Source organism: Tauraco erythrolophus (genome assembly GCF_009769465.1).
Source record: "Tauraco erythrolophus isolate bTauEry1 chromosome 30 unlocalized genomic scaffold, bTauEry1.pri scaffold_44_arrow_ctg1, whole genome shotgun sequence".
NCBI lineage: Eukaryota > Metazoa > Chordata > Aves > Musophagiformes > Musophagidae > Tauraco > Tauraco erythrolophus.
Window position 1 is genome coordinate 711,470 of NW_028238561.1, and position 24,047 is coordinate 735,516.

Consider the following 24,047-nt stretch of genomic DNA (forward strand, 5'->3'; position numbering starts at 1 on the left):
ACAGGATTAAACCCAAACTGTTCTTAAGGGAAAAGGATTTAAACTGCAAGAGGGGAGATTTAGATGAGATGTAAGAAAGAAATTCTTCCCTCTGAGGGTGGTGAGGCACTGGAGCAGGTTTCCCAGGGAAGCTGTGGCTGCCCCATCCCTGGAAGTGTTCAAGGCCAGGCTGGATGAGGCTTGAAGCAACCTGGTGTAGTGGAGAGTGTCCCTGGCCATGGCAGGGGGGTTGCAACTGGATGATCTTTGAGGTCCCTTCCAAACCAAATCGTTCTATGATTCTATGAAATACTACAGTCATTTTTCTAGTTCTTAACTCATGTAATTTTTCCTGTGTATTATGAGAGTTCTCGTGTGGATTAGCTAAGGAGTAAGATTTATTTGATTTCATTCAAGACTTGAAAGAGAGGGAAAAGCCCATCGTAAAAATGTAGTAACGATACAATCATATAAAGAGTCTTATTACTCTGATGAGATTTGAACACACACTTCACCTTTGAAGCCTTGACTCAAGATCACTCAAGGTATGTCATAGTTAAAGCTTCAGAGTCTGGAAATATTCGATTTAACCAAAAAAGAAACCCAAATACTGCTCCTGGAAAACCTACTAGGCACTTTCAAACCCTGAGTTTCAAATACACCAAATAAGTGATAAGAGCATAAAGAGCCAAATCTGAAATACTAAAATTGCTCTTTTACGCACAGTTGTGGAAACAGTTTTGGAAAAAAATTAGCAAGGCAAATAGATATGTAAACCTCATCAACGTTTCACAAGACTGTAAACAAAAATGAAATTATTTTTTATGAGGTTGATTGTGGTGACAATTCAATTCGCATTTTCTACTGAGAAGGCACTCTGCATAGATTGTCTCTATACTGAAACATTCCTCCCCAAGAGGTGATAAAAAGGAGAATAAAAACACAATGAAACTCAAATTCAGATGCAACATCAGTTTAATGATGTAAAGTCAAGCAGTAGCCTGCAAAACAAGAGGAATATAAATATATTGATATCAGGGAAAGAAGATATTTAAACAATTGAACGGAAAGGCAGCAAGTAAAACTCAACTTTTCCTTAATTCTTGAATAAAACCCCTCCACTGATTATTACAAAGTACAGCATTACACACAGTCAACATGAAATTCAAAGTCATAGATGAAAAGAAAGACATCAAGAGCAGGAATTTCAAGAACAAGACAGATGTTGGCCATGTGTCGAGACAGCACCTTCCTTTGCAGGATGGCACAAGGATGCTCAGCCCCTCTGGACACTCTGGCCAGTAGCTCCGTTGTCAGTCCGGCACCTGGCTTTGGGCTTCCTGGTCGATGCACTCACTGGATGCCCAGCCCGGCTTTAGCAGGGCAGGCACCTTCTGCCCAAGTAGCGGCCACCAAGGCCAGAGAGGCTGAAGCCCCCGGAGTTGATGGGCACTCCCTCCTCACTCAGGATGCTGCCAACAGCAGCAGAGGTGCTGGATCCCACAGCAGTGTTCTGGGGGAAGGAGCTGAGGATGGGTCCGGGCAGGGTCACCACCACGGGAGAGGGCTGGATCACCACGCGGGAGTCCTGGCACTGCCTGACACAGGGCTCGTTGCAGCTGTTGGCAAGTGGGGTTGGCCCACAGGGACGGCACAGATCGTAGCAGGACATGGCGGTGGGATGAGGGGGCACCTGGGAGAGAGAGCAGGGAAAGCACAGAGAGCAAGTGAGGTGCAGCCTGACAGCCTGCTCGGCAAGAGAAAAGGCAGTCTGGGGAAAGTGGACAGGCTGTGTAGGGAGGAAGAGAGATTACAGAGCTTCAGACCCAAGGGCTTGTCTGCAAACACAAGAGAGACCTTCCAGATATCCATAATATGACAAGGAGAAGAGATGGTTGGAACAGGAGCAAGGCTCTCAGAAAAATCTAAAACCACGTAAAGACTCAATCAAGGCCAAAAGCCAAAGAGGAGAACAAGAGGAAGAGAAGAGTGAGACAAAGGTGGTTGCAGCTCACCTGGTTCACCACGGAGGAGAAGGCAAGAGAAGTGGATGAGGGAACCTGCAGTTGCACGGCCTTTTATACTGGACCACACCACCCCAGGCCCAGAGGCACCTTTGCACATGGAATGTATTTACCAACAAGCTCATCTTGCATGCAAAGCATCACAATTAAGGAAATGGAGACACGGCTTATGTTCCCTGCAACGCTGCCTTTTCATTTCCTTCTTCATGACATGCCCATTCAGCCACGCAGGCTCCTTTCAAGTGACAGCATTAGAGGCCAAAATGTTTCCAGGGGAAATGACACGTCAGCACACACAGATGATGCAGCCAGTGATGAGGAGCATCCCATCTCAGCAGGTGATGACAGCCTCTTGATCTCCAGGGCTTCACTTTCAAGTGTTTGCTCATGAATGGGGCAGGTCTCCTCAGGACCCCGAGGCTTCTGCCTGGACATGCACACAAAAGGGTGGGCACCATCAGTCGTTCTCCCTCACTCTGTGCTCACTCACACTGGATTAGACATCACCTTTCCAGATGGGGCTGCTATGCCTTGGGGCTCTAGACTCTCTCTCTGAGTTTCAGCTTTGCTCTCTGCAGAAGTGGACCTGTCTCTTTTTCCCTCTTCCTTCTGTTCTTCATCCCCACCTGCCTTAAGCAGCAGACTGCCAGTGGTTAATAACGAGAGGTATTCCCTTCCCAACACTCTTTGCTGGACACCTCTGTCAAAGTTGGAGACACTCGTGTGACCAAGGCACATGATGGCCATTCCATACACATCCTTCTTCCTACCTGTTGCTTTGCCACAATTTCTGCTTTGGCCATCCACATTGCTGGGACACCAGGCATGACCATAGACTTGGCAGGATTTCCACAAGACACCCAAGTCTGTTCAGCAGCAAGCAGGGACCACGAATCTTTGCAAGGACAGTGTGAGAAGTGTTGCACAAGAGGTGTCTCCAACTTTACCAGAGCAGAAGGGCCAAAGCATTGCCAGGATACAACAAGGGTATTGAAAGAAGGTAGTGAGAACAGAACCAGTAGGGTACCATTCCCTGACTCTCCCCAATTTGAGGCATGATTGAGAGGACAAAAGGTTCATTGCTTGGGACCTCTCCAGGCACTCTCTGCACAGAATCTCAGTGTGGTTTCTTGAAGATTTGCTGCAAATTTGGTGCAGAACCACTTCCCTTCAGGACATGGTGACACATACAGAGGACTTCACAGTACTTAATGTTGTTGACCACGAAACTCCTCATGTGGGGGATAAGATGTTTTTCCTTCAACTTTCTAGACCTCTGCAGAGTTTCCAAGATTGTCATCAACACTACCTATCACTTCAGATGAAGGTGGATGATTTCTCTGCCTCCATTCCCCTCTCATACTCATTTTACACATCCATGCTCATCACATCTCCATTCTGCAAAATTTTGGTGAAGGCTTCACATCTCCCTTCATACAGTTGCTCTGGCTGCATCTGTCCCTTCAACTCCTTTGCGATGCCCTCCAGTTCCACGGTTTGGAAGAAGTGCAGGGTGGAGGGAAGGGCAAGGACACATAGCAAGTGGTAACATGCCATCAGAGCCTTGGCCAAGTGGGAGCTAGCCTGAACAGAAATGTCTCCCAGCAGTACATGGCTTGCCTCATCAACTGGAAACTATTATTCCAAATTTTCTTCTTACTGGCATATCCCCTGGGTGAGATCCTGACCGCCCCTTCATACTCAGGCAATACCACACAACGCTCCAATGCCCAGTATCACTTCCAATGACCATGGCCTTTGAGGGTACTCAGCTCCTCCAGGCATGAGACAGGTCAACCATTAGAACTTACCCACCCAAACATTTCCCCTCCAGGACATCCCACTTCTCCCTGACAGCCTGATTAGGCATCTCATGAAGGAAGGAACACAAGGAGACTCAAGCTACAATGCAGTATAAACTTTAATGAATTTAAAGAGTGAAACAAAGCAGTGCATGGTGGAAGGGACCTGGTCCAGGCTGCTACAAGGACAGCTGACAGTCAGGCACCCCTTCACAGCAATGGACACATGTCTTCTTCAAACAGACATGGAGAGAGGGTGAGGAACACAGCCCCTCTCGGCTTGCTTCATGGCACAGGACAGCAGGAGACAACAGGGACTCATGAGGTGGAGAAGAAAGCAGCAACAGAAGATGACATCAGTTGGCCGTGTTTCCAGACAACACAGGCTGGCACCTTGCTACCCTCCCTCCTTTGCAGGAGGGCACAAGGATGCTCAACCCATCTGGAAACCCGGGCCAGCAGCTCCATTGTCAGTGCGGCACCTGGCTTTGGGCTTCCTGGTCGATGCACTCACTGGACGCCCAGCCCGGCTTTAGCAGGGCAGGCACCTTCTGCCCAAGTAGCGGCCACCAAGGCCAGAGAGGCTGAAACCCCCGGAGTTGATGGGCACTCCCTCCTCACTCAGGATGCTGCCAACAGCAGCAGAGGTGCTGGATCCCACAGCGGTGTTCTGGGGGAAGGAGCTGAGGATGGGTCCGGGCAGGGTCACCACCACGGGAGAGGGCTGGATCACCACGCGGGAGTCCTGGCACTGCCTGACACAGGGCTCGTTGCAGCTGTTGGCAAGTGGGGTTGGCCCACAGGGACGGCACAGATCGTAGCAGGACATGGCGGTGGGATGAGGGTGCACCTGGGAGAGAGGGCAGGGAAAGCACAGAGAGCAAGTGAGGTGCAGCCTGACAGCCTGCTCGGCAAGAGAAAAGGCAGAGTCTGGGGAGCACGGACAGGCTGTGAAAGGAGGAAGAGAGATTACAGAGCCTCAGACCCAAGGGCTTGTCTGCAAACACAGGAAAGACCTCCCTGATATCCATAATATGACAAGGAGAAAATAGATGGTGGGAGAAGGAGCAAGGCTCTCAGAAAAATCTAAAACCATGTAAAGACTCAATCAAGGCCAAAAGCCAAAGAGGAGAACAAGAGGAAGAGAAGAGTGAGGCAAAGGTGGTTGCAGCTCACCTGGTTCACCACAGAGGAGAAGGCAAGAGGAGTGGATGAGGGAGCCTGCAGTTACACAGCCTTTTATACTGGACCACACCGCCCCAGGCCCAGAGGCACCTTTGCACATGGAATGTATTTACCAACAAGCTCATCTTGCATGCAAAGCATCACAATTAAGGAAATGACTATGCTGTTTATGTCCCCTGCAATGTTGCTTTTTATTTCCCTCTTCATGACATGCCCGTTCAGCCACACAGGCTCCTTTCAAGTGACAGCATTAGAGGCCAAAATGTTTCCAGGGAAATGACACAGAAAAGAAGGAAGAAGATGAAGGCAAAGAAAAGGAGATGACCAACCTCACCAATTAAGGCCAGCCTCTTACCCTCCCAGTCCTTGCTTTGAGTTTTTGTCCTAACATACGGGGCCACATTTCCTTCCAAACCCATCATTAAAAGCCAGACTTGCATCCCGGCGCCTAGGGGAGGACCAGCACATCCTCAGCTTTCCCTATCGACCAGCTCACACTCTCATGCACCAGTATCCCAAGCATGTCAGCTCTGCCCTTGGGCTTTAGCCCTTTTCTGAGATCGACCATTGCTCTCTGGAGAAATTAGCTGGCCAGTTTCTCTCTCATCTCTGTCAACATCATCTTGAGGTCCCCAGTCAACAGCACAGGCATGTTTCAGAAAAAAGGACATTGTTCTGCAACAACCAGGTATTGCTTCACCACTCCTGTTCAACAGGGATGTTCCCATCAAACAGAGGCAAACGACAAGGATCAAAAAGATTGTATTTCTTCCTCCCCATTGTCCACACTTCAGCTTCTGCTTTGGCTCTACATACTGACACGACAGCACACACACAGTTCCAAACACTCAGTAAGAGTTTAATGCAACACAGAAGTATTCCCAGAAGCAAGTGACGGCTGGCATTGTCAGCAAGGACAGCCTGGAGAGCAGCAGATGTCAGGACCTGCCCAGAGATGCATGCCAAGGGAAGCATTCAGTGGTCTGCACTGCATTTCCTGGGGCAAAACAGGAGCTGAATGTCCCCAAGAGGAATTTCAGCCCTGCTTGGGGCACCACCTACACTCCTCTCACTCCCTAAGTGGGTCCTCATGGCAAAGGGTGGACAAAACACCTTCCCCAATTAGGCTGGGACTCCACCAGAGACAATCAACTCTCTAATCACAGAGGCCCAGGCCAAATTCCTCACTGAAGATGATGAAAAGAGACTAGAAGCTGCACTCTATTGTCGTCATGATGACAGTAAAAGTCCACCCAAGCAGAACTGCTGTCAGAGCTGAGTGAGAGGCCACTGATCCCTGGGGGATGGGAAGCAGGTGAGAAGCATAAGGACAAAGGGCAGGAAGGCAGCAGCTTCACTACCAATGGACCTATTGCACAGTACCTGAACAAGGAAAATGTAGACAGGTGCAGCCCAGAGTCCAGGTCAACCATCAGGTTCATGGTGATGAAGCAGGACTGACATCAAGCAAGACAGCCCACAGGTCAGGAGAAGATCCTGGGATGAGTCAGCAGGACCCTCTGATTGCTGACCAGGGACATATTGACCAGACAGACCCATGGGGAAGCTGGGAAATCAGTGGGTAACTCAGGGTCCAGACCAAGGAGCTCACAGCCAGGCAGAAGTAAATCAGTAAAAGAACAGGAGGCTTACACTCCTGCCACCAAGCTGAAGAAAGGGCTCTGGGTTCAGGACAGAGTTTAAATAGAGCCCTGGGTCAAAGGGAAGAAGGAATAGTGAGACACCCCAGGTGAGGCTCATCAGGGCCATTAGATCTCTTGTTACTGCACTCAAGTCACTGACTAGCAAGGAGAGGAATCTCCTGTGCACCTGGGACACAGGACACCAGCTCTCTCTGTCACAACATTGAAGGGAAGTACTTCTTCCTTCAAGAAAGGAGGCTTACACACAATTCAATAGTGTGAAAACTGTCTTTTTTTTCTGAGGCTCCCTTCAATCACATTCCTGCCCCATAAAATCCACAGGCAGAGTTTCCAACCAGACTGTGATGCTCCCACAGTCAGTGCCTATGGTGAGGGTCTGCTCAAAGGCTCCATTGCCCTGCTGCACCTGGCTCTCTCAGATCAAGTGCTGCAGATGGTGCATTCCTGTCCTGGTTCAACCTTTTCACCCCATCATGCTTCTTCTGTCAACTCAGCATGGCTCTTGAATGTTGATGGAGATTGCATTTCCATGGCATATGAGTTTTGCGAACAGCAGCTGTATTCAAGAGAAGACAGGGCTATAGCTATGGGAAAAGGCACTGTAGGGGTTCCCTGTGTTTGGGGCAGCACAGGAGGTGCCCCTCACTCTATCTGAAGCAGGACTGGGGGACACAGGGCAAAACATCAACTGTGTAGACTAGAGCACGTGGGAGGAAAGGAAAGGCAGCTTGTCCCCTGTGGCAGGAACAACCACCGTGTCGCCATGGAGTTCACTGCACCAATGACATGCCAACTACACACACAAGAGCAAAGTCACTTTTTTCTCTGATGTCGATGGTCTTTCAGTTCAGGGCAGGAAGGCAGGAAGACACAATGGCCACATCCTGGAGATTTGCTTTCTCTCCTTCCCCTGGTGTGCAAGGGACAGGGAGGGACTTGCTGAATGTCCTCACTACAGTGTCAGAGGTCACAATTCATGCAAAATCCCAAGCAGTGACTGTGCAGCTCTACCAACATTGCTGCGTAGTTCACAAACAAGCTAAGGGGTAAAAAGAGATGGTCTTGGGACAGAAGTGAAGGGATAAAATTCCTTGGGAAACTGTAACACCGCACACACATCTGGGAACCATAGAAAGCATTGCAGGGGTTTGCTGAGAAATACGAGCGTTGTGTTTAGGACAAAGAGATGTGGGTGACGTTGGGAATTCTATATCACATGTAAAAGACAGTCCCCTCCAGCTGACGATTTCAGTGGGACTTCCCTCCACCAAATGCCTCAAAAAATACATGACCCACCACATCCTTTCAACCACAACTTTACCCTGTATAGCATGCCGGTTCACCCTGGACAGCTTCACTCTGCATCTCAGGAAGGAAGGAATACAAAGACATGTCAAGCTACAATGCAGCATAAACTTTAATGAATTTAAAGAGTGAAACAAAGCAGTGCATGGTGGAAGGGACCTGCTCCAGGCTGCTACAAGGACAGCTGACAGTCAGGCACCCCTTCAAAGAAATGGACACGTCTTCTTCTCACACACGGAGAGAGGTGAGGAGACCGGCCCCTCTCAGCTTGCTTCAGGATGAACCCATGGCACAGGACAGCAGGAGACAACAGGGACGCATGAGGTGGAGAAGAAGGCAGCAGCAGAAGATGACATCAGTTGGCCATGTTCCCAGACAGCACAGGCTGGCACCATGCTACCTTCCCTTCTTTACAGGAGGGCACAAGGATGCTCAACCCCTCTGGAAACCCTGGCCAGCAGCTCCATTGTCAGTGCGGCACCTGGCTTTGGGCTTCCTGGTCGATGCACTCACTGGACGCCCAGCCCGGCTTTAGCAGGGCAGGCACCTTCTGCCCAAGTAGCGGCCACCAAGGCCAGAGAGGCTGAAGCCCCCGGAGTTGATGGGCACTCCCTCCTCACTCAGGATGCTGCCAACAGCAGCAGAGGTGCTGGATCCCACAGCGGTGTTCTGGGGGAAGGAGCTGAGGATGGGTCCGGGCAGGGTCACCACCACGGGAGAGGGCTGGATCACCACGCGGGAGTCCTGGCACTGCCTGACACAGGGCTCGTTGCAGCTGTTGGCAAGTGGGGTTGGCCCACAGGGACGGCACAGATCGTAGCAGGACATGGCGGTGGGATGAGGGTGCACCTGGGAGAGAGGGCAGGGAAAGCACAGAGAGCAAGTGAGGTGCAGCCTGACAGCCTGCTCGGCAAGAGAAAAGGCAGAGTCTGGGGAGCACGGACAGGCTGTGAAAGGAGGAAGAGAGATTACAGAGCCCCAGTCTCCAAGTTTAAGCGTAAATAAAGTCTTAAAACTTCTCCGATCCTCCCCCAATATGACAAGGAGAACAGAGATGCTGGGAGCAGGAACAAGGAGCAAGGCTCTCAGAAAAAGCTAAAACCATGTTAAGACTCCATCAAGGCCAAAAGCCAAAGAGGAGAACAAGAGGAAGAGAAGAGTGAGGCAAAGGTGGTTGCAGCTCACCTGGTTCACCACGGAGGAGAAGGCAAGAGAAGTGGATGAGGGAACCTGCAGTTGCACGGCCTTTTATACTGGTCCACACCACCCCAGGCCCAGAGGCACCTTTGCACATGGAATGTATTTACCAACAAGCTCATCTTGCATGCAAAGCATCACAATTAAGGAAATGGGGTCACTGCTTATGTTCCCTGCAACGCTGCCTTTTCATTTCCCTCTTCATGACATGCCCGTTCAGCTACACAGGCTCCTTTCAAGTGACAGCATTAGAGGCCAAAATATTTCCAGGGAAATGACACAGAAAAGAAGGAAGAAGATGAAGGCAAAGAAAAGGAGATGACCAACCTCACCAATTAAGGCCAGCCTCTTACCCTCCCAGCCCTTGCATTGAGGTTTCCTCCTAACATTTGGGGCCACATTTCATTCCAAACCCATGATTAAAGGCCAGACTTGCCTTCAGGTTCCTAGCGGAGGACCAGCACATCCTCAGCTTTCCCTATCGACCAGCTCACGCTGTCCCAGGCATCACCTCTCAAAACATGTCAGCTCTGCCCTTGGGCTTTAGCCCTTTTCTAATATCGACCATTGTTCTCCAGAGAAATTATCTCACCGGTTTCTCTCTCATCTCTGTCAGCATCATCTCCAGGACCCCAGTCAACAGTACAGGCATGTCTCAGAAAGAAGGACATCGTTCTGCAACAACCAGGTATTGCTTCATCACTCCTGTTAAACAGGGATGTTCCCATCAAACAGAGGCAAAAAACGAGGTTCAAAAAGATATGCTTTCCTCCTCCCCATGGTCAATGCTTCTGCTTTGGCTCTACATAGTGACAGGACAGCACACACAGTTCCAAACACTCAGCAAGATTTGCACACCACACAGAAGTATCCCCAGAAGCAAGTGACGGCTGGCAGTGCCAGCAAGGACAGCCTGGAGAGCAGCAGATGTCAGGACCTGCCCAGAGATGCATGCCAAGGGAAGCATTCAGTGGTCTGCACTGCACTTCCTGGGGCAAAAGAGGAGCTGAATGTTCTTGAGGGGCATGACAGCCACTAGAGCATTTGGAAGGGATAGGCAGCTTGTCCCCTGAGGGAAGAGCAACTGCCATGTCCCGGTGGAGTTTACCACAGCAGCTACATGCACAAGCAATTCACTTCCCTCCTTGGTGTCAGTGGTCTTGCAGTTCAGGGCACAAAGGCAGGAAGATGCAATGGCTGCATCCAGGAGGGTTTCTTTCTTTTCTTTCTCTGCTATGGATGAGACAGAAAAGCATTTGCAAAATGTCCTCACTTCAGAGCTATGGGCCTCAGGTCATGCAAAGACTCAAGTTGTGACTCTGCAGCTCTGCCAACATTGCTGAGGAGTTGAGTAAGGGGCCGGGGAGTACAAAGAAATAGTTAGGGGGCAGAAGTGATGGGATACAACTCCTTGGCCGTCTGTAACACCCCACACAGACTTTTGAGCTGTGGAAAACATCACATGGGTTTGCTGAGGAATGGAACAAGTCTGGTGTTCAGGACAAAGAGATGTGGGTGACTTTGGGAAGGCTATATGTCATGCAAAGGAAAGTTCCCTCTAGGTGACAATTTCAGTGGGACTCCTCTCAACTCCCCAGGAAATACGTGAGCCCACCATATCCCTTCAGCCACAACTTTACCCTGTATAGCATCCCATTTCCCCCTGGACAGCTTTGCTGTGCATCTCAGGAGGGAAAGAACACAAGGAGACTCAAGCTACAATGCAGTATAAACTTTAATGAATTTAAAGAGTGAAACAAAGCAGTGCATGGTGGAAGGAATCCGGTCCAGGCTGCTACAAGGGCAGCTGACAGTCAGGCACACCTTCACAGCAATAGACACACGTCTTCCTCACATACACTTGGGGAGAGGGTGAGGAGCACAGTCCCTCTCAGCTTGCTTCAGGATGAACCCATGGCACAGGACAGCAGGAGACAACAGGGACGCATGAGGTGAAGAAGAAAGCAGCAGCAGAAGATGACATCAGTTGGCCGTGTTTCCAGACAGCACACGCTGGCACCTTGCTGCCCTCCTTCCTTTGCAGGAGGGCACAAGGATGCTCAACCCCTCTGGAAACCCTGGCCAGCAGCTCCGTTGTCAGTGCGGCACCTGGCTTTGGGCTTCCTGGTCGATGCACTCACTGGACGTCCAGCCCGGCTTTAGCAGGGCAGGCACCTTCTGCCCAAGTAGCGGCCACCAAGGCCAGAGAGGCTGAAGCCCCCGGAGTTGATGGGCACTCCCTCCTCACTCAGGATGCTGCCAACAGCAGCAGAGGTGCTGGATCCCACAGCGGTGTTCTGGGGGAAGGAGCTGAGGATGGGTCCGGGCAGGGTCACCACCACGGGAGAGGGCTGGATCACCACGCGGGAGTCCTGGCACTGCCTGACACAGGGCTCGTTGCAGCTGTTGGCAAGTGGGGTTGGCCCACAGGGACGGCACAGATCGTAGCAGGACATGGCGGTGGGATGAGGGTGCACCTGGGAGAGAGGACAGGGAAAGCACAGAGAGCAAGTGAGGTGCAGCCTGACAGCCTGCTTGGCAAGAGAAAGGCAGAGTCTGTGGAGCACGGACAGGCTGTGTAAGGAGGAAAGAGAATAACAGGCCCAAGTCTCCAAGTTTTCAGTGTAAATAAAGTCTTAGAACAGCTCCGATCCCCCCCCAATATGACAACGAGAACAGAGATGCTGGGAGCAGGATCAAGGAGCAAGGCTCTCAGAAAAAGCTAAAATCACACAAGGACTCCATCAAGGCCAAAAGCCAAAGAGAAGAACAAAAGGAAGAGAAGAGTGAGACAAAGGTGGTTGCAGCTCACCTGGTTCACCACGGAGGAGAAGGCAAGAGAAGTGGATGAGGGAGCCTGCAGTTGCACGGCCTTTTATACTGGACCACACCACCCCAGGCCCAGAGGCACCTTTGCGCACGGAATGTATTTACCAACAAGCTCATCTTGCATGCAAAGCATCACAATTAAGGAAATGGGGTCACTGCTTATGTTCCCTGCAACACTGCCTTTTCATTTCCCTCTTCATGACATGCCCATTCAGCCACGCAGGCTCCTTTCAAGTGACAGCATTAGAGGCCAAAATGTTTCCAGGGGAAGTGACACATCAGCATACACAGATGATGCAGCCAGTGATGAGGAGCATCCCATCTCAGCAGATGATGCCAACCTTTTGACCTCCAGGGCTTCACTTTCAAGTGTTTGCTCATGAATGGGGCAGGTCTCCTCAGGACCCCGAGGCTTCCGCCTGGACATGCACACGAAAGGGTGGGCACCATCAGTCGCTCTCCCTCACTCTGTGCTCACTCACACTGGATTAGACATCACCTTTCCAGATGGGGCAGCTATGCCTTGGGGCTCTAGACTCTCTCTCTCAGTTTCAGCTTTGCTCTCTGCAGAAGTTGGCCTGTCTCTTTTTCCCTCTTCCTTCTCTCTTTCATCCCCACCTGCCTTAGGCAACAGACTACCTTTGTCTAAGAATGAGAGGTATTCCCTTCCCAACACTCTTTGCTGGACACCTCTGCCAAAGTTGGAGGCACTCGTGTGACCAAGGCACATGATGGCCATTCCATACACATCCTTCTTCGTACCTGTTGCTTTGCCACAACATCTGCTTTGGCCATCCACACTGCTGGCACATCAGGCATGACCATAGACTTGGCAGGATTTCCACAGGACACCCAAGCCTGCTCAGCAGCAAGCAGGGATCACGAATCTTTGCAAGGACAGTCTGAGGAGCACAGTACCAGAGTTGACTCCAACCTTACCTGAAGCCTCATCAGAGCAGTAGGATCAAAGCATTATCTTGGAAAGACAAGGGCATGGGACAGAGCAACTAAAACAGAATTGGCAGGGTACCAGGGCTTGAGTCCACACAGATGAAGGTGTGACTGGAGGGACAAAAGGATCACTACTTTGGACCTCTCCAGGCACAGCCTATACAGCAACTGAGTTGGAGTTCTGGAGGATTTGCAGCACATCAGCTCAAGACTCACATCCCTTCAGGACACAGTGACACACAGCGGAGGATACTGCAACACTTAATGATTTTGGCCACAAGACTGCTCTGGTGGGGGAAAACTTTCTCTTCCTCCTCCCTTCTAGACATGTGCAGTTTCCACAACATTCCATTAATGCTATTCATCCCTTCCAGATGACGGAGGATGACCCCTTTGTCCATTCCCCTCTCATGAACATTTTACAAACCCATGCTCAACCCATTCCCATTCTGCCAAAATCTACCCATGGCGTCACATTCACTTTATTCATCTCCCTTCACATTACTGCAGTGGCTGCATCTGTCCCTTCAACTCCTGTGGGACTCTCTCCAGTTCCAGGCTTTGGAAGAAGTGCTTGGAGGAGAGAAGGGCAAGGACACATTGTGAGGGGTAACACACCATCAGAGCCTGGGCCAGGTGGGGAGTAACCTGCGTAGAAATGAGTTCCAGCAAGTCATAGCTTGCCACATCATCTGGAAGACAATATCTAACCTGGCTTGTTACTGACATATTCTTTGGGTGAGCTCCTGGCCAGCCTTTCCATATTCAGACAGTACCACACAACCCTCCACTACACAATATCTCTTCCAATGATCATGGTCCTTGATGATAATCGGTTCTGGCAAGCATGAAGCAGGTCCACAATTGACCCTTACCCACCCACCCTCTAGGGCATCCATTTTCCCCCCGGACAGCATGGTTGGCCATCTCATGAAGGAAGGAACATACGGAGATGTCAAGCTACAATGCAGCATAAACTTTAATGAATTTAAAGAGTGAAACAAAGCAGTGCATGGTGGAAGGAACCTAGTCCAGGCTGCTAACAGGGCAGCCGACAGTCAGGCACCCCTTCACAGCAATGGACACGTCTTCCTCACACACACTTGGGGAGAGGGTGAGGAGCACAGCCCCTCTCGGCTTGCTTCAGGATGAACCCATGGCACAGGACAGCAGGAGACAACAGGGACTCATGAGGTGGAGAAGAAAGCAGCAGCAGATGATGACATCTGTTGGCCGTGTTTCCAGACAGCACAGGCTGGCACCTTGCTACCCTCCCTCCTTTGCAAGAGGGCACGAGGGTGCTCAACCCCTCTGGAAACCCTGGCCAGCAGCTCCGTTGTCAGTGCGGCACCTGGCTTTGGGCTTCCTGGTCGATGCATTCACTGGACGCCCAGCCCGGCTTTAGCAGGGCAGGCACCTTCTGCCCAAGTAGCGGCCACCAAGGCCAGAGAGGCTGAAGCCCCCGGAGTTGATGGGCACTCCCTCCTCACTCAGGATGCTGCCAACAGCAGCAGAGGTGCTGGATCCCACAGCGGTGTTCTGGGGGAAGGAGCTGAGGATGGGTCCGGGCAGGGTCACCACCACGGGAGAGGGCTGGATCACCACGCGGGAGTCCTGGCACTGCCTGACACAGGGCTCGTTGCAGCTGTTGGCAAGTGGGGTTGGCCCACAGGGACGGCACAGATCGTAGCAGGACATGGCGGTGGGATGAGGGTGCACCTGGGAGAGAGGGCAGGGAAAGCACAGACTGCAGGTGAGGTGCAGCTTGACAGCCTGCTCGGCAAGAGAAAAGGCAGAGTCTGGGGAGCACGGACAAGCTGTGTAAGGAGGAAGAGATCTTTAGGAGCCCCAGCCCAGATTTACGTTCAAGGAAAGTCTAAGACCGTCTGTCATCTACGTTGAATGGAGAACAAAATGGACAGAGATGCTGGTAACAGCAACAAAGAGCAAGAAACTCAGTAAAACCTACATCAGGATAACACTTGATTGAGGCCCAAAGCCAAAGAGGAGAACAAGAGGAAGATAAGAGTGAGGCATAGGTGGTTGCAGCTCACCTGGTTCACCACGGCGAAGAAGGCAAGAGAAGTGGATGAGGGAGCCTGCAGTTGCACGGCCTTTTATACTGGTCCACACCGCCCCAGGCCCAGAGGCACCTTTGCACATGGAATGTATTTACCAACAAGCTCATCTTGCATGCAAAGCATCACAATTAAGGAAATGGAGACACTGCTTATGTTCCCTGCAACGCTGCCTTTTCATTTTCCTCTTCATGACATGACCATTCAGCCACGCAGGCTCCTTTCAGATGACAGCATTAGAGGCCAAAATGTTTCCAGGGGAAGTGACACGTCAGCACACACAGATGATGCAGCCAGTGATGAGGAGCATCCCACCTCAGCAGGTGATGACAGCCTCTTGACCTCCAGGGCTTCACTTTCAAGTGTTTGCTCATGAAGGCTGCTTTAGGCTGCCCAGGGAGGTGGTTGAGTCCCCATCCCTGGATGTGTTTAAGAATAGGGTGGATGATCTACTTGAGGATATGGTTTAATGGGGATTAGGGATGGTTGGACTCGATGATCTCTAAGGTCTTTTCCAACCTAGAAATCTATGAAATCTATGAATGGGGCAGGTCTCCTCAGGACCCCGAGGCTTCCGCCTGGACATGAAAGGGTCGGCACCATCAGTCACTCTCCCTCACTCTGTGCTCACTCACACTGGATTAGACATCACCTTTCCAGATGGGGCTGCTATACCTTGGGGCTCTAGACTCTCTCTCTCAGTTTCAGCTTTGCTCTCTGCAGAAGTTGGCCTGTCTCTTTTTCCCTCTTCCTTCTCTCTTTCATCCCCACCTGCCTTAAGCAGCAGACTACCATTGTCTAAGAACGAGAGGTATTCTCTTCCCAACACTCTTTGCTGGACACCTCTGTCAAAGTTGGAGGCACCTCTGTGACGAAGACACATGATGCCCATCCATACATGCCCTTCCTCCTGCCCATGACTTTGCCACAACTTCTGATTTGGCCATCCACACTGCTGACACACCAGGCACAACCAAAGACTTGGCAGGATTTCCACAGGACATCCAAGCCTGCTCAGCAGCAAGCAGGGTTCACGAATCTTTGCAAGGGCAGTCGGAGGAGCACAGCACAAGAGATGCCTTCAACCTTACCTGAAGCCTGACCGGAGCTGCAGAACTAAATCATTGCCTGTGTAGGACAAGGGCATGGGATGGAGGGACTGAGAAAATCCTGCACAACACCTGAGTGGAGTTTCTTGGGGATTTGCTCTGAATCTGCACCAGAGGCACTTCATTTCAGGACTCAGTGACACACACAGAAAGACTCTGCAATACTTAATGCTTTGGACACAAAACAACTCCATTGAAGGATAAGATGTTTTTCCTTCTAGACCTCTGCAGAGTTTTCAAGACTTGTCTTCGACACTACCCATCACTTCCAGATGAGGTAAGATGATCTCTGTGTGTCCATTACCCTTCCTTACCCATTTTACACCCCCATGCTCAACACATCCTCATTCTGCAAATTTTAGCCATGGCCTCACATCTCCCTTCTCACAGTTGCCCAGGCTGCACCTGTCCCTTCAACTCTTTCGGGTCTGCCTCCAGGGCCAGGGTTTGGAAGAAGTGCTGGGAGCAGAGAAGGGTATTTGCAGAGGTAACATGCAACAGAGCATCAGCCGGATGAGGGTTACCCTGCACATCAATGTCTTCCAGCAGGTCACAGAATAGAATCATAGAATGGTTTGGGTTCAAACGGACCTCAAAGATCATCTATAGTTCCAACCCCCTGCCATGGGCAGGGACACCCTCCACTTCACCAGGATGCTCATGGTATGCCTCATCAACTGGCAGCCAGTATCCAAATTTGCTTGCCACTGACGTGTGTCTTGGGGAAGGTCTTGGCCACCGCTTCCATACTCAGACAATGCCACACACCCCTCCACTAACTCTCTTCCAATGAGCATGGCCCTTGAGGGTACTCAGATCCTACCAGCCTGAAGCACCCAGCCTGAAGCAGATCTACCATTGACTCTTACCCATACACCCTGTCCCCTCCAGGGCACCCCATTTCCCCCTGGATAGCCTGGTTGGGCATTACAGGAAGGAAGGAAGGAGCACAAGGAGACATCAAGCTACAATGCAGCATAAACTTTAATGAATATAAAGAGTGAAACGAAGCAGTGCATGGTGGAAGGAACCTGCTCCAGGCTGCTACAAGGGCAGCTGACAGTCAGGCACCCCTCCACAGCAGTGGACACACGTCTTCCTCACACACACATAGAGAAAGGGTGAGGAGCACAGCCCCTCGCAGCTCGTTTCAGGATGAACCCATGGCTCAGGACAGCAGGAGACAACAGGGACTCATGATGCGGAGAAGAAAGCAGCAGCAGAAGACGACATCAGTTGGCCATGTTTCCAGACAGCACAGGCTGGCACCTTGCTACCCTCCTTCCTTTGCAGGAGGGCACAAGGATGCTCAACCCCTCTGGAAACCCTGGCCAGCAGCTCCGTTGTCAGTGCGGCACCTGGCTTTGGGCTTCCTGGTCGATGCACTCACTGGACGCCCAGCCCGGCTTTAGCAGGGCAGGCACCTTCTGCCCAAGTAGCGGCCACCAAGGCCAGAGAGGCTGAAACCCCCGGAGTTGATGGGCACTCCCTCCTCACTCAGGATGCTGCCAACAGCAGCAGAGGTGCTGGATCCCACAGCGGTGTTCTGGGGGAAGGAGCTGAGGATGGGTCCGGGCAGGGTCACCACCACAGGAGAGGGCTGGATCACCACGCGGGAGTCCTGGCACTGCCTGACACAGGGCTCGTTGCAGCTGTTGGCAAGTGGGGTTGGCCCACAGGGACGGCACAGATCGTAGCAGGACATGGCTGTGGGATGAGGGTGCACCTGGGAGAGAGGGCAGGGAAAGCACAGAGAGCAAGTGAGGTGCAGCCTGACAGCCTGCTCGGCAAGAGAAAAGGCAGAGTCTGGGGAGCACGGACAAGCTGTATAAGGAGGAAAGAGAGATTACAGACACCCAGTCTCCAAGTTTTAATGCAAATAAAGTCTTAGAACTTCTCCGATCCCTCCCCAATATAATAACGAGAACAGAGATGTTGGGAGCAGGAGCAAGGAGCAAGGCTCTCAGAAAAAGCTAAAAGCACACAAGGACTCCATTGAGGCCAAAAGCCAAAGAGGAGAACAAGAGGAAGAGAAGAGTGAGACAAAGGTGGTTGCAGCTCACCTGGTTCACCACGGAGGAGAAGGCAAGAGAAGTGGATGAGAGAGCCTGCAGTTGCACGGCCTTTTATACTAGTCCACACCACCCCAGGCCCAGAGGCACCTTTGCACATGGAATGTATTTACCAACAAGCTCATCTTGCATGCAAAGCATCACAATTAAGGAAATGGAGACACTGCTTATGTTCCCTGCAACACTGCCTTTTCATTTCCCTCTTCATGACATGCCCATTCAGCCACGCAGGCTCCTTTCAAGTGTCAGCATTAGAGGCCAAAATGTTTCCAGGGGAAGTGACACGTCAGCACACACAGATGATGCAGCCAGTGATGAGGAGCATCCCATCTCAGCAGATGATGCCAACCTTTTGACCTCCAGGGCTTCACTTTCAAGTGTTTGCTCATGAATGGGGCAGGTCTCCTCAGGACCCCGAGGCTTCAGCCTGGACATGCACACGAAAGGGTGGGCACCATCAGTCACTCTCCCTCACTCTGTGCTCACTCACACTGGATTAGACATCACCTTTCCAGATGGGGCTGCTATACCTTGGGGCTCTAGACTCTCTCTCTCTGAGTTTCAGCTTTGCTCTCTGCAGAAGTTGGCCTGTCTCTTTTTCCCTCTTCCTTCTCTCTTTCATCCCCACCTGCCTTAGGCAACAGACTACCTTTGTCTAAGAATGAGAGGTATTCCCTTCCCAACACTCTTTGCTGAACACCTCTGCCAAAGTTGGAGGCACTCGTGTGACCAAGGCACATGATGGCCATTCCATACACATCCTTCTTCGTACCTGTTGTTTTGCCACAACATCTGCTTTGGCCATCCACACTGCTGGCACATCAGGCATGACCATAGACTTGGCAGGATTTCCACAGGACACCCAAGCCTGCTCAGCAGCAAGCAGGGATCACGAATCTTTGCAAGGACAGTCTGAGGAGCACAGTACCAGAGTTGACTCCAACCTTACCTGAAGCCTCATCAGAGCAGTAGGATCAAAGCATTATCTTGGAAAGACAAGGGCATGGGACAGAGCAACTAAAACAGAATTGGCAGGGTACCAGGGCTTGAGTCCACACAGATGAAGGTGTGACTGGAGGGACAAAAGGATCACTACTTTGGACCTCTCCAGGCACAGCCTATACAGCAACTGAGTTGGAGTTCTGGAGGATTTGCAGCACATCAGCTCAAGACTCACATCCCTTCAGGACACAGTGACACACAGAGTAATACTTAATGTTTTTGGCCACAAGACTACTCTGGTGGGGGAAAACTTCCTCTTCCTCCTCCCTTCTAGACAATTGCAGTTTCCACAACATTCCATTAATGCTATCCATCCCTTCCAGATGACGGAGGATGACCCCTTTGTCCATTCCCCTCTCATGAACATTTTACAAACCCATGCTCAACCCATTCCCATTCTGCCAAAATCTACCCATGGCGTCACATCTCCCTTCACATTATTGCAGTGGCTGCATCTGTCCCTTCAACTCCTGTGGGACTCTCTCCAGTTCCAGGCTTTGGAAGAAGTGCTTTGAGAAGGGCAACGACACATTGTGAGGGGTAACACACCATCAGAGCCTGGGCCAGGTGGGGAGTAACCTGCGTAGAAATGAGTTCCAGCAAGTCATAGCTTGCCACATCATCTGGAAGACAATATCTAACCTGGCTTGTTACTGACATATTCTTTGGGTGAGCTCCTGGCCAGCCTTTCCATATTCAGACAGTACCACACAACCCTCCACTACACAATATCTCTTCCAATGATCATGGTCCTTGATGATAATCGGTTCTGGCAAGCATGAAGCAGGTCCACCATTGGCCCTTACCCACCCACCCTCTAGGGCATCCCATTTTTCCCCTGGACAGCTTGGTTGACCATCTCATGAAGGAAGGAACACAAGGAGACGTCAGGCTACAATGCAGCATAAACTTTAATGAATTTAAAGAGTGAAACAAAGCAGTGCATAGTGGAAGGGACCTGGTCCAGGCTGCTACATAGACATCTGACAGTCAGGCACCCCTTCACAGCAATGGACATGTCTTCCTCACACAAACATGGGAAGAGGTGAGGAGCCCGGCCCCTCTCGGCTTGCTTCAGGATGAACTCATGGCACAGGACAGCAGGAGACAACAGGGATTCACGAGGTGGAGAAGAAAGCAGCAGCAGAAGATGACATCAGTTGGCCGTGTTTCCAGACAGAACAGGCTGGCACCTTGCTACCCCCCTTCTTTGCAGGAGGGCACGAGGTGTTCAACCCATCTGGAAACCCTGGCCAGCAGCTCCGTTGTCAGTGCGGCACCTGGCTTTGGGCTTCCTGGTCGATGCACTCACTGGACGTCCAGCCCAACTTTAGCAGGGCAGGCACCTTCTGCCCAAGTAGCGGCCACCAAGGCCAGAGAGGCTGAAGCCCCCGGAGTTGATGGGCACTCCCTCCTCACTCAGGATGCTGCCAACAGCAGCAGAGGTGCTGGATCCCACAGCGGTGTTCTGGGGGAAGGAGCTGAGGATGGGTCCGGGCAGGGTCACCACCACGGGAGAGGGCTGGATCACCACGCGGGAGTCCTGGCACTGCCTGACACAGGGCTCGTTGCAGCTGTTGGCAAGTGGAGTTGGCCCACAGGGACGGCACAGATCGTAGCAGGACATGGCTGTGGGATGAGGGTGCACCTGGGAGAGAGGACAGGGAAAGCACAGGCTGCAGGTGAGGTGCAGCCTGACAGCCTGCTCGGCAAGAGAAAAGGCAGAGTCTGGGGAGAGGAGACAGGCTGTGAAAGGAGGAAGAGATCCTTAGGAGCCCAAGTCGAGAAGATTTCCATTCAAGGAAAGGCTAAGACCGTCTGTCATCTAAGCTGAATGGAGAACAAAATGGACAGAGATGCTGGTAACAGCAACAAAGAGCAAGAAACTCAGTAAAACCTACATCAGGATAACACTTGATTGAGGCTCAAAGCCAAAGAGGAGAAGAAGAGGAAGATAAGAGTGACGCAAAGGTGGTTGCAGCTCACCTGGTTCACTACGGAGGAGAAGGCAAGAGAAGTGGATGAGGGAGCCTGCAGTTGCACGGCCTTTTATACTGGTCCACACCGCCCCAGGCCCAGAGGCACCTTTGCACATGGAATGTATTTACCAACAAGCTCATCTTGCATGCAAAGCATCACAATTAAGGAAATGGGGTCACTGCTTATGTTCCCTGCAACGCTGCCTTTTCATTTCCCTCTTCATGACATGCCCGTTCAGCTACACAGGCTCCTTTCAAGTGACAGCATTAGAGGCCAAAATATTTCCAGGGAAATGACACAGAAAAGAAGGAAGAAGATGAAGGCAAAGAAAAGGAGATGACCAACCTCACCAATTAAGGCCAGCCTCTTACCCTCCCAGCCCTTGCATTGAGGTTTCCTCCTAACATTTGGGGCCACATTTCATTCCAAACCCATGATTAAAGGCCAGACTTGCCTTCAGGTTCCTAGCGGAGGACCAGCACATCCTCAGCTTTCCCTATCGACCAGCTCACGCTGTCCCAGGCATCACCTCTCAAAACATGTCAGCTCTGCCCTTGGGCTTTAGCCCTTTTCTAATATCGACCATTGTTCTCCAGAGAAATTATCTCACCGGTTTCTCTCTCATCTCTGTCAGCATCATCTCCAGGACCCCAGTCAACAGTACAGGCATGTCTCAGAAAGAAGGACATCGTTCTGCAACAACCAGGTATTGCTTCATCACTCCTGTTAAACAGGGATGTTCCCATCAAACAGAGGCAAAAAACGAGGTTCAAAAAGATATGCTTTCCTCCTCCCCATGGTCAATGCTTCTGCTTTGGCTCTACATAGTGACAGGACAGCACACACAGTTCCAAACACTCAGCAAGATTTGCACACCACACAGAAGTATCCCCAGAAGCAAGTGACGGCTGGCAGTGCCAGCAAGGACAGCCTGGAGAGCAGCAGATGTCAGGACCTGCCCAGAGATGCATGCCAAGGGAAGCATTCAGTGGTCTGCACTGCACTTCCTGGGGCAAAAGAGGAGCTGAATGTTCTTGAGGGGCATGACAGCCACTAGAGCATTTGGAAGGGATAGGCAGCTTGTCCCCTGAGGGAAGAGCAACTGCCATGTCCCGGTGGAGTTTACCACAGCAGCTACATGCACAAGCAATTCACTTCCCTCCTTGGTGTCAGTGGTCTTGCAGTTCAGGGCACAAAGGCAGGAAGATGCAATGGCTGCATCCAGGAGGGTTTCTTTCTTTTCTTTCTCTGCTATGGATGAGACAGAAAAGCATTTGCAAAATGTCCTCACTTCAGAGCTATGGGCCTCAGGTCATGCAAAGACTCAAGTTGTGACTCTGCAGCTCTGCCAACATTGCTGAGGAGTTGAGTAAGGGGCCAGGGGGTACAAAGAAATAGTAGGGGGCAGACATGATGGGATACAACTCCTCGGCAGTCTGTAACACCCCACACAGATTTTTGAGCTGTAGAAAACATCACATGGGTTTGCTGAGAAATGGAACAAGTCTGGTGTTCAGGACAAAGAGATGTGGGTGACTTTGGGAAGGCTATATGTCATGTAAAGGAAAGTTCCCTCTAGGTGACAATTTCAGTGGGACTCCTCTCAATTCCGCAGGAAATACATGAGCCCACTATATCCCTTCAGTCACAACTTCACACTGTGTGGCATCCCATTTCCCCCTGGACAGCTTTGCTGTGCATCTCAGGAGGGAAAGAACACAAGGAGACATCAAGCTACAATGCAGCATAAACTTTAATGAATTTAAAGAGTGAAACAAAGCAGTGCATGGTGGAAGGAATCCGGTCCAGGCTGCTACAAGGGCAGCTGACAGTCAAAAACCCCTTCACAGCAATGGACACACGTCTTCCACATGCACACTTGGGGAGAGGGTGAGGAGCACAGCCCCTCTCAGCTTGCTTCAGGATGAACCCATGGCACAGGACAGCAGGAGACAACAGGGACTCATGATGCAGAGAAGAAAGCAGCAGCAGAAGATGACATCAGTTGGCCGTGTTTCCTGACAGCACAGGCTGGCACCTTGCTACCATCTCTCCTTTGCAGGAGGGCACGAGGGTGCTCAACCCATCTGGAAACCCGGGCCAGCAGCTCCGTTGTCAGTGCGGCACCTGGCTTTGGGCTTCCTGGTCGATGCATTCACTGGACGTCCAGCCTGGCTTTAGCAGGGCAGGCACCTTCTGCCCAAGTAGCGGCCACCAAGGCCAGAGAGGCTGAAGCCCCCGGAGTTGATGGGCACTCCCTCCTCACTCAGGATGCTGCCAACAGCAGCAGAGGTGCTGGATCCCACAGCGGTGTTCTGGGGGAAGGAGCTGAGGATGGGTCCGGGCAGGGTCACCACCACGGGAGAGGGCTGGATCACCACGCGGGAGTCCTGGCACTGCCTGACACAGGGCTCGTTGCAGCTGTTGGCAAGTGGGGTTGGCCCACAGGGACGGCACAGATCGTAGCAGGACATGGCGGTGGGATGAGGGTGCACCTGGGAGAGAGGGCAGGGAAAGCACAGAGAGCAAGTGAGGTGCAGCCTGACAGCCTGCTTGGCAAGAGAAAAGGCAGAGTCTGGGGAGAGGAGACAGGCTGTGAAAGGAGGAAAGAGAATAACAGGCCCAAGTCTCCAAGTTTTCAGTGTAAATAAAGTCTTAGAACCTCTCCGATCCCGCCCCAATATGACAACGAGAACAGAGATGTTGGGAGCAGGAGCAAGGAGCAAGGCTCTCAGAAAAAGCTAAAATGACACAAGGACTCCATTGAGGCCAAAAGCCAAAGAGGAGAAGAAGAGGAAGAGGAAGATAAGAGTGAGGCAAAGGTGGTTGCAGCTCACCTGGTTCACCACGGAGGAGAAGGCAAGAGAAGT

General features: G+C 51.4%; 8 protein-coding genes across 8 annotated transcripts; all 8 read right to left on the reverse strand.

Moving 5' to 3' along the window:
* Positions 1–1,354: 1,354 nt before the first annotated feature.
* LOC104378185 (feather beta keratin) lies at positions 1,355–2,028 on the reverse strand. The gene is made up of 2 exons (XM_009985123.2): positions 1,999–2,028; positions 1,355–1,675 (listed from the first exon to the last, which is right to left on the reverse strand). The coding sequence occupies exon 2, from the start codon at positions 1,649–1,651 to the stop codon at positions 1,355–1,357; it is 297 nt and encodes a 98-aa protein (XP_009983425.1). The 5' UTR covers positions 1,652–1,675; positions 1,999–2,028.
* A 2,309-nt stretch (positions 2,029–4,337) lies between these two features.
* Positions 4,338–4,634, reverse strand: LOC147526142 (feather beta keratin-like). Its single transcript, XM_086630469.1, has one exon. It carries the CDS (start codon positions 4,632–4,634, stop codon positions 4,338–4,340), a length of 297 nt encoding a protein of 98 aa, XP_086486595.1.
* A 3,856-nt stretch (positions 4,635–8,490) lies between these two features.
* LOC147526143 (feather beta keratin-like) lies at positions 8,491–8,787 on the reverse strand. Its single transcript, XM_086630470.1, has one exon. It carries the CDS (start codon positions 8,785–8,787, stop codon positions 8,491–8,493), a length of 297 nt encoding a protein of 98 aa, XP_086486596.1.
* Positions 8,788–11,315: 2,528 nt separating this feature from the next.
* LOC147526144 (feather beta keratin-like) lies at positions 11,316–11,612 on the reverse strand. The gene has a single exon (XM_086630471.1). It carries the CDS (start codon positions 11,610–11,612, stop codon positions 11,316–11,318), a length of 297 nt encoding a protein of 98 aa, XP_086486597.1.
* Positions 11,613–14,337: 2,725 nt separating this feature from the next.
* Positions 14,338–14,634, reverse strand: LOC147526145 (feather beta keratin-like). The gene has a single exon (XM_086630472.1). It carries the CDS (start codon positions 14,632–14,634, stop codon positions 14,338–14,340), a length of 297 nt encoding a protein of 98 aa, XP_086486598.1.
* A 2,897-nt stretch (positions 14,635–17,531) lies between these two features.
* On the reverse strand, positions 17,532–17,828 carry LOC147526146 (feather beta keratin-like). Its single transcript, XM_086630473.1, has one exon. The coding sequence runs from the start codon at positions 17,826–17,828 to the stop codon at positions 17,532–17,534; it is 297 nt and encodes a 98-aa protein (XP_086486599.1).
* A 2,699-nt stretch (positions 17,829–20,527) lies between these two features.
* Positions 20,528–20,824, reverse strand: LOC147526147 (feather beta keratin-like). Its single transcript, XM_086630474.1, has one exon. The coding sequence runs from the start codon at positions 20,822–20,824 to the stop codon at positions 20,528–20,530; it is 297 nt and encodes a 98-aa protein (XP_086486600.1).
* Positions 20,825–23,354: 2,530 nt separating this feature from the next.
* Positions 23,355–23,651, reverse strand: LOC147526148 (feather beta keratin-like). The gene has a single exon (XM_086630475.1). The coding sequence runs from the start codon at positions 23,649–23,651 to the stop codon at positions 23,355–23,357; it is 297 nt and encodes a 98-aa protein (XP_086486601.1).
* Between the last annotated feature and the right edge of the window lie 396 nt (positions 23,652–24,047).

What these genes read in the sequence shown, in the direction of transcription:
- LOC147526145 (XM_086630472.1), bottom strand. Translation starts at nt 14,634, where the DNA reads ATGTCCTGCTACGATCTGTGCCGTCCCTGTGGGCCAACCCCACTTGCC.
- LOC147526143 (XM_086630470.1), bottom strand. Translation starts at nt 8,787, where the DNA reads ATGTCCTGCTACGATCTGTGCCGTCCCTGTGGGCCAACCCCACTTGCC.
- LOC147526142 (XM_086630469.1), bottom strand. Translation starts at nt 4,634, where the DNA reads ATGTCCTGCTACGATCTGTGCCGTCCCTGTGGGCCAACCCCACTTGCC.
- LOC147526144 (XM_086630471.1), bottom strand. Translation starts at nt 11,612, where the DNA reads ATGTCCTGCTACGATCTGTGCCGTCCCTGTGGGCCAACCCCACTTGCC.
- LOC147526147 (XM_086630474.1), bottom strand. Translation starts at nt 20,824, where the DNA reads ATGTCCTGCTACGATCTGTGCCGTCCCTGTGGGCCAACTCCACTTGCC.
- LOC147526146 (XM_086630473.1), bottom strand. Translation starts at nt 17,828, where the DNA reads ATGTCCTGCTACGATCTGTGCCGTCCCTGTGGGCCAACCCCACTTGCC.
- LOC104378185 (XM_009985123.2), bottom strand. Translation starts at nt 1,651, where the DNA reads ATGTCCTGCTACGATCTGTGCCGTCCCTGTGGGCCAACCCCACTTGCC.
- LOC147526148 (XM_086630475.1), bottom strand. Translation starts at nt 23,651, where the DNA reads ATGTCCTGCTACGATCTGTGCCGTCCCTGTGGGCCAACCCCACTTGCC.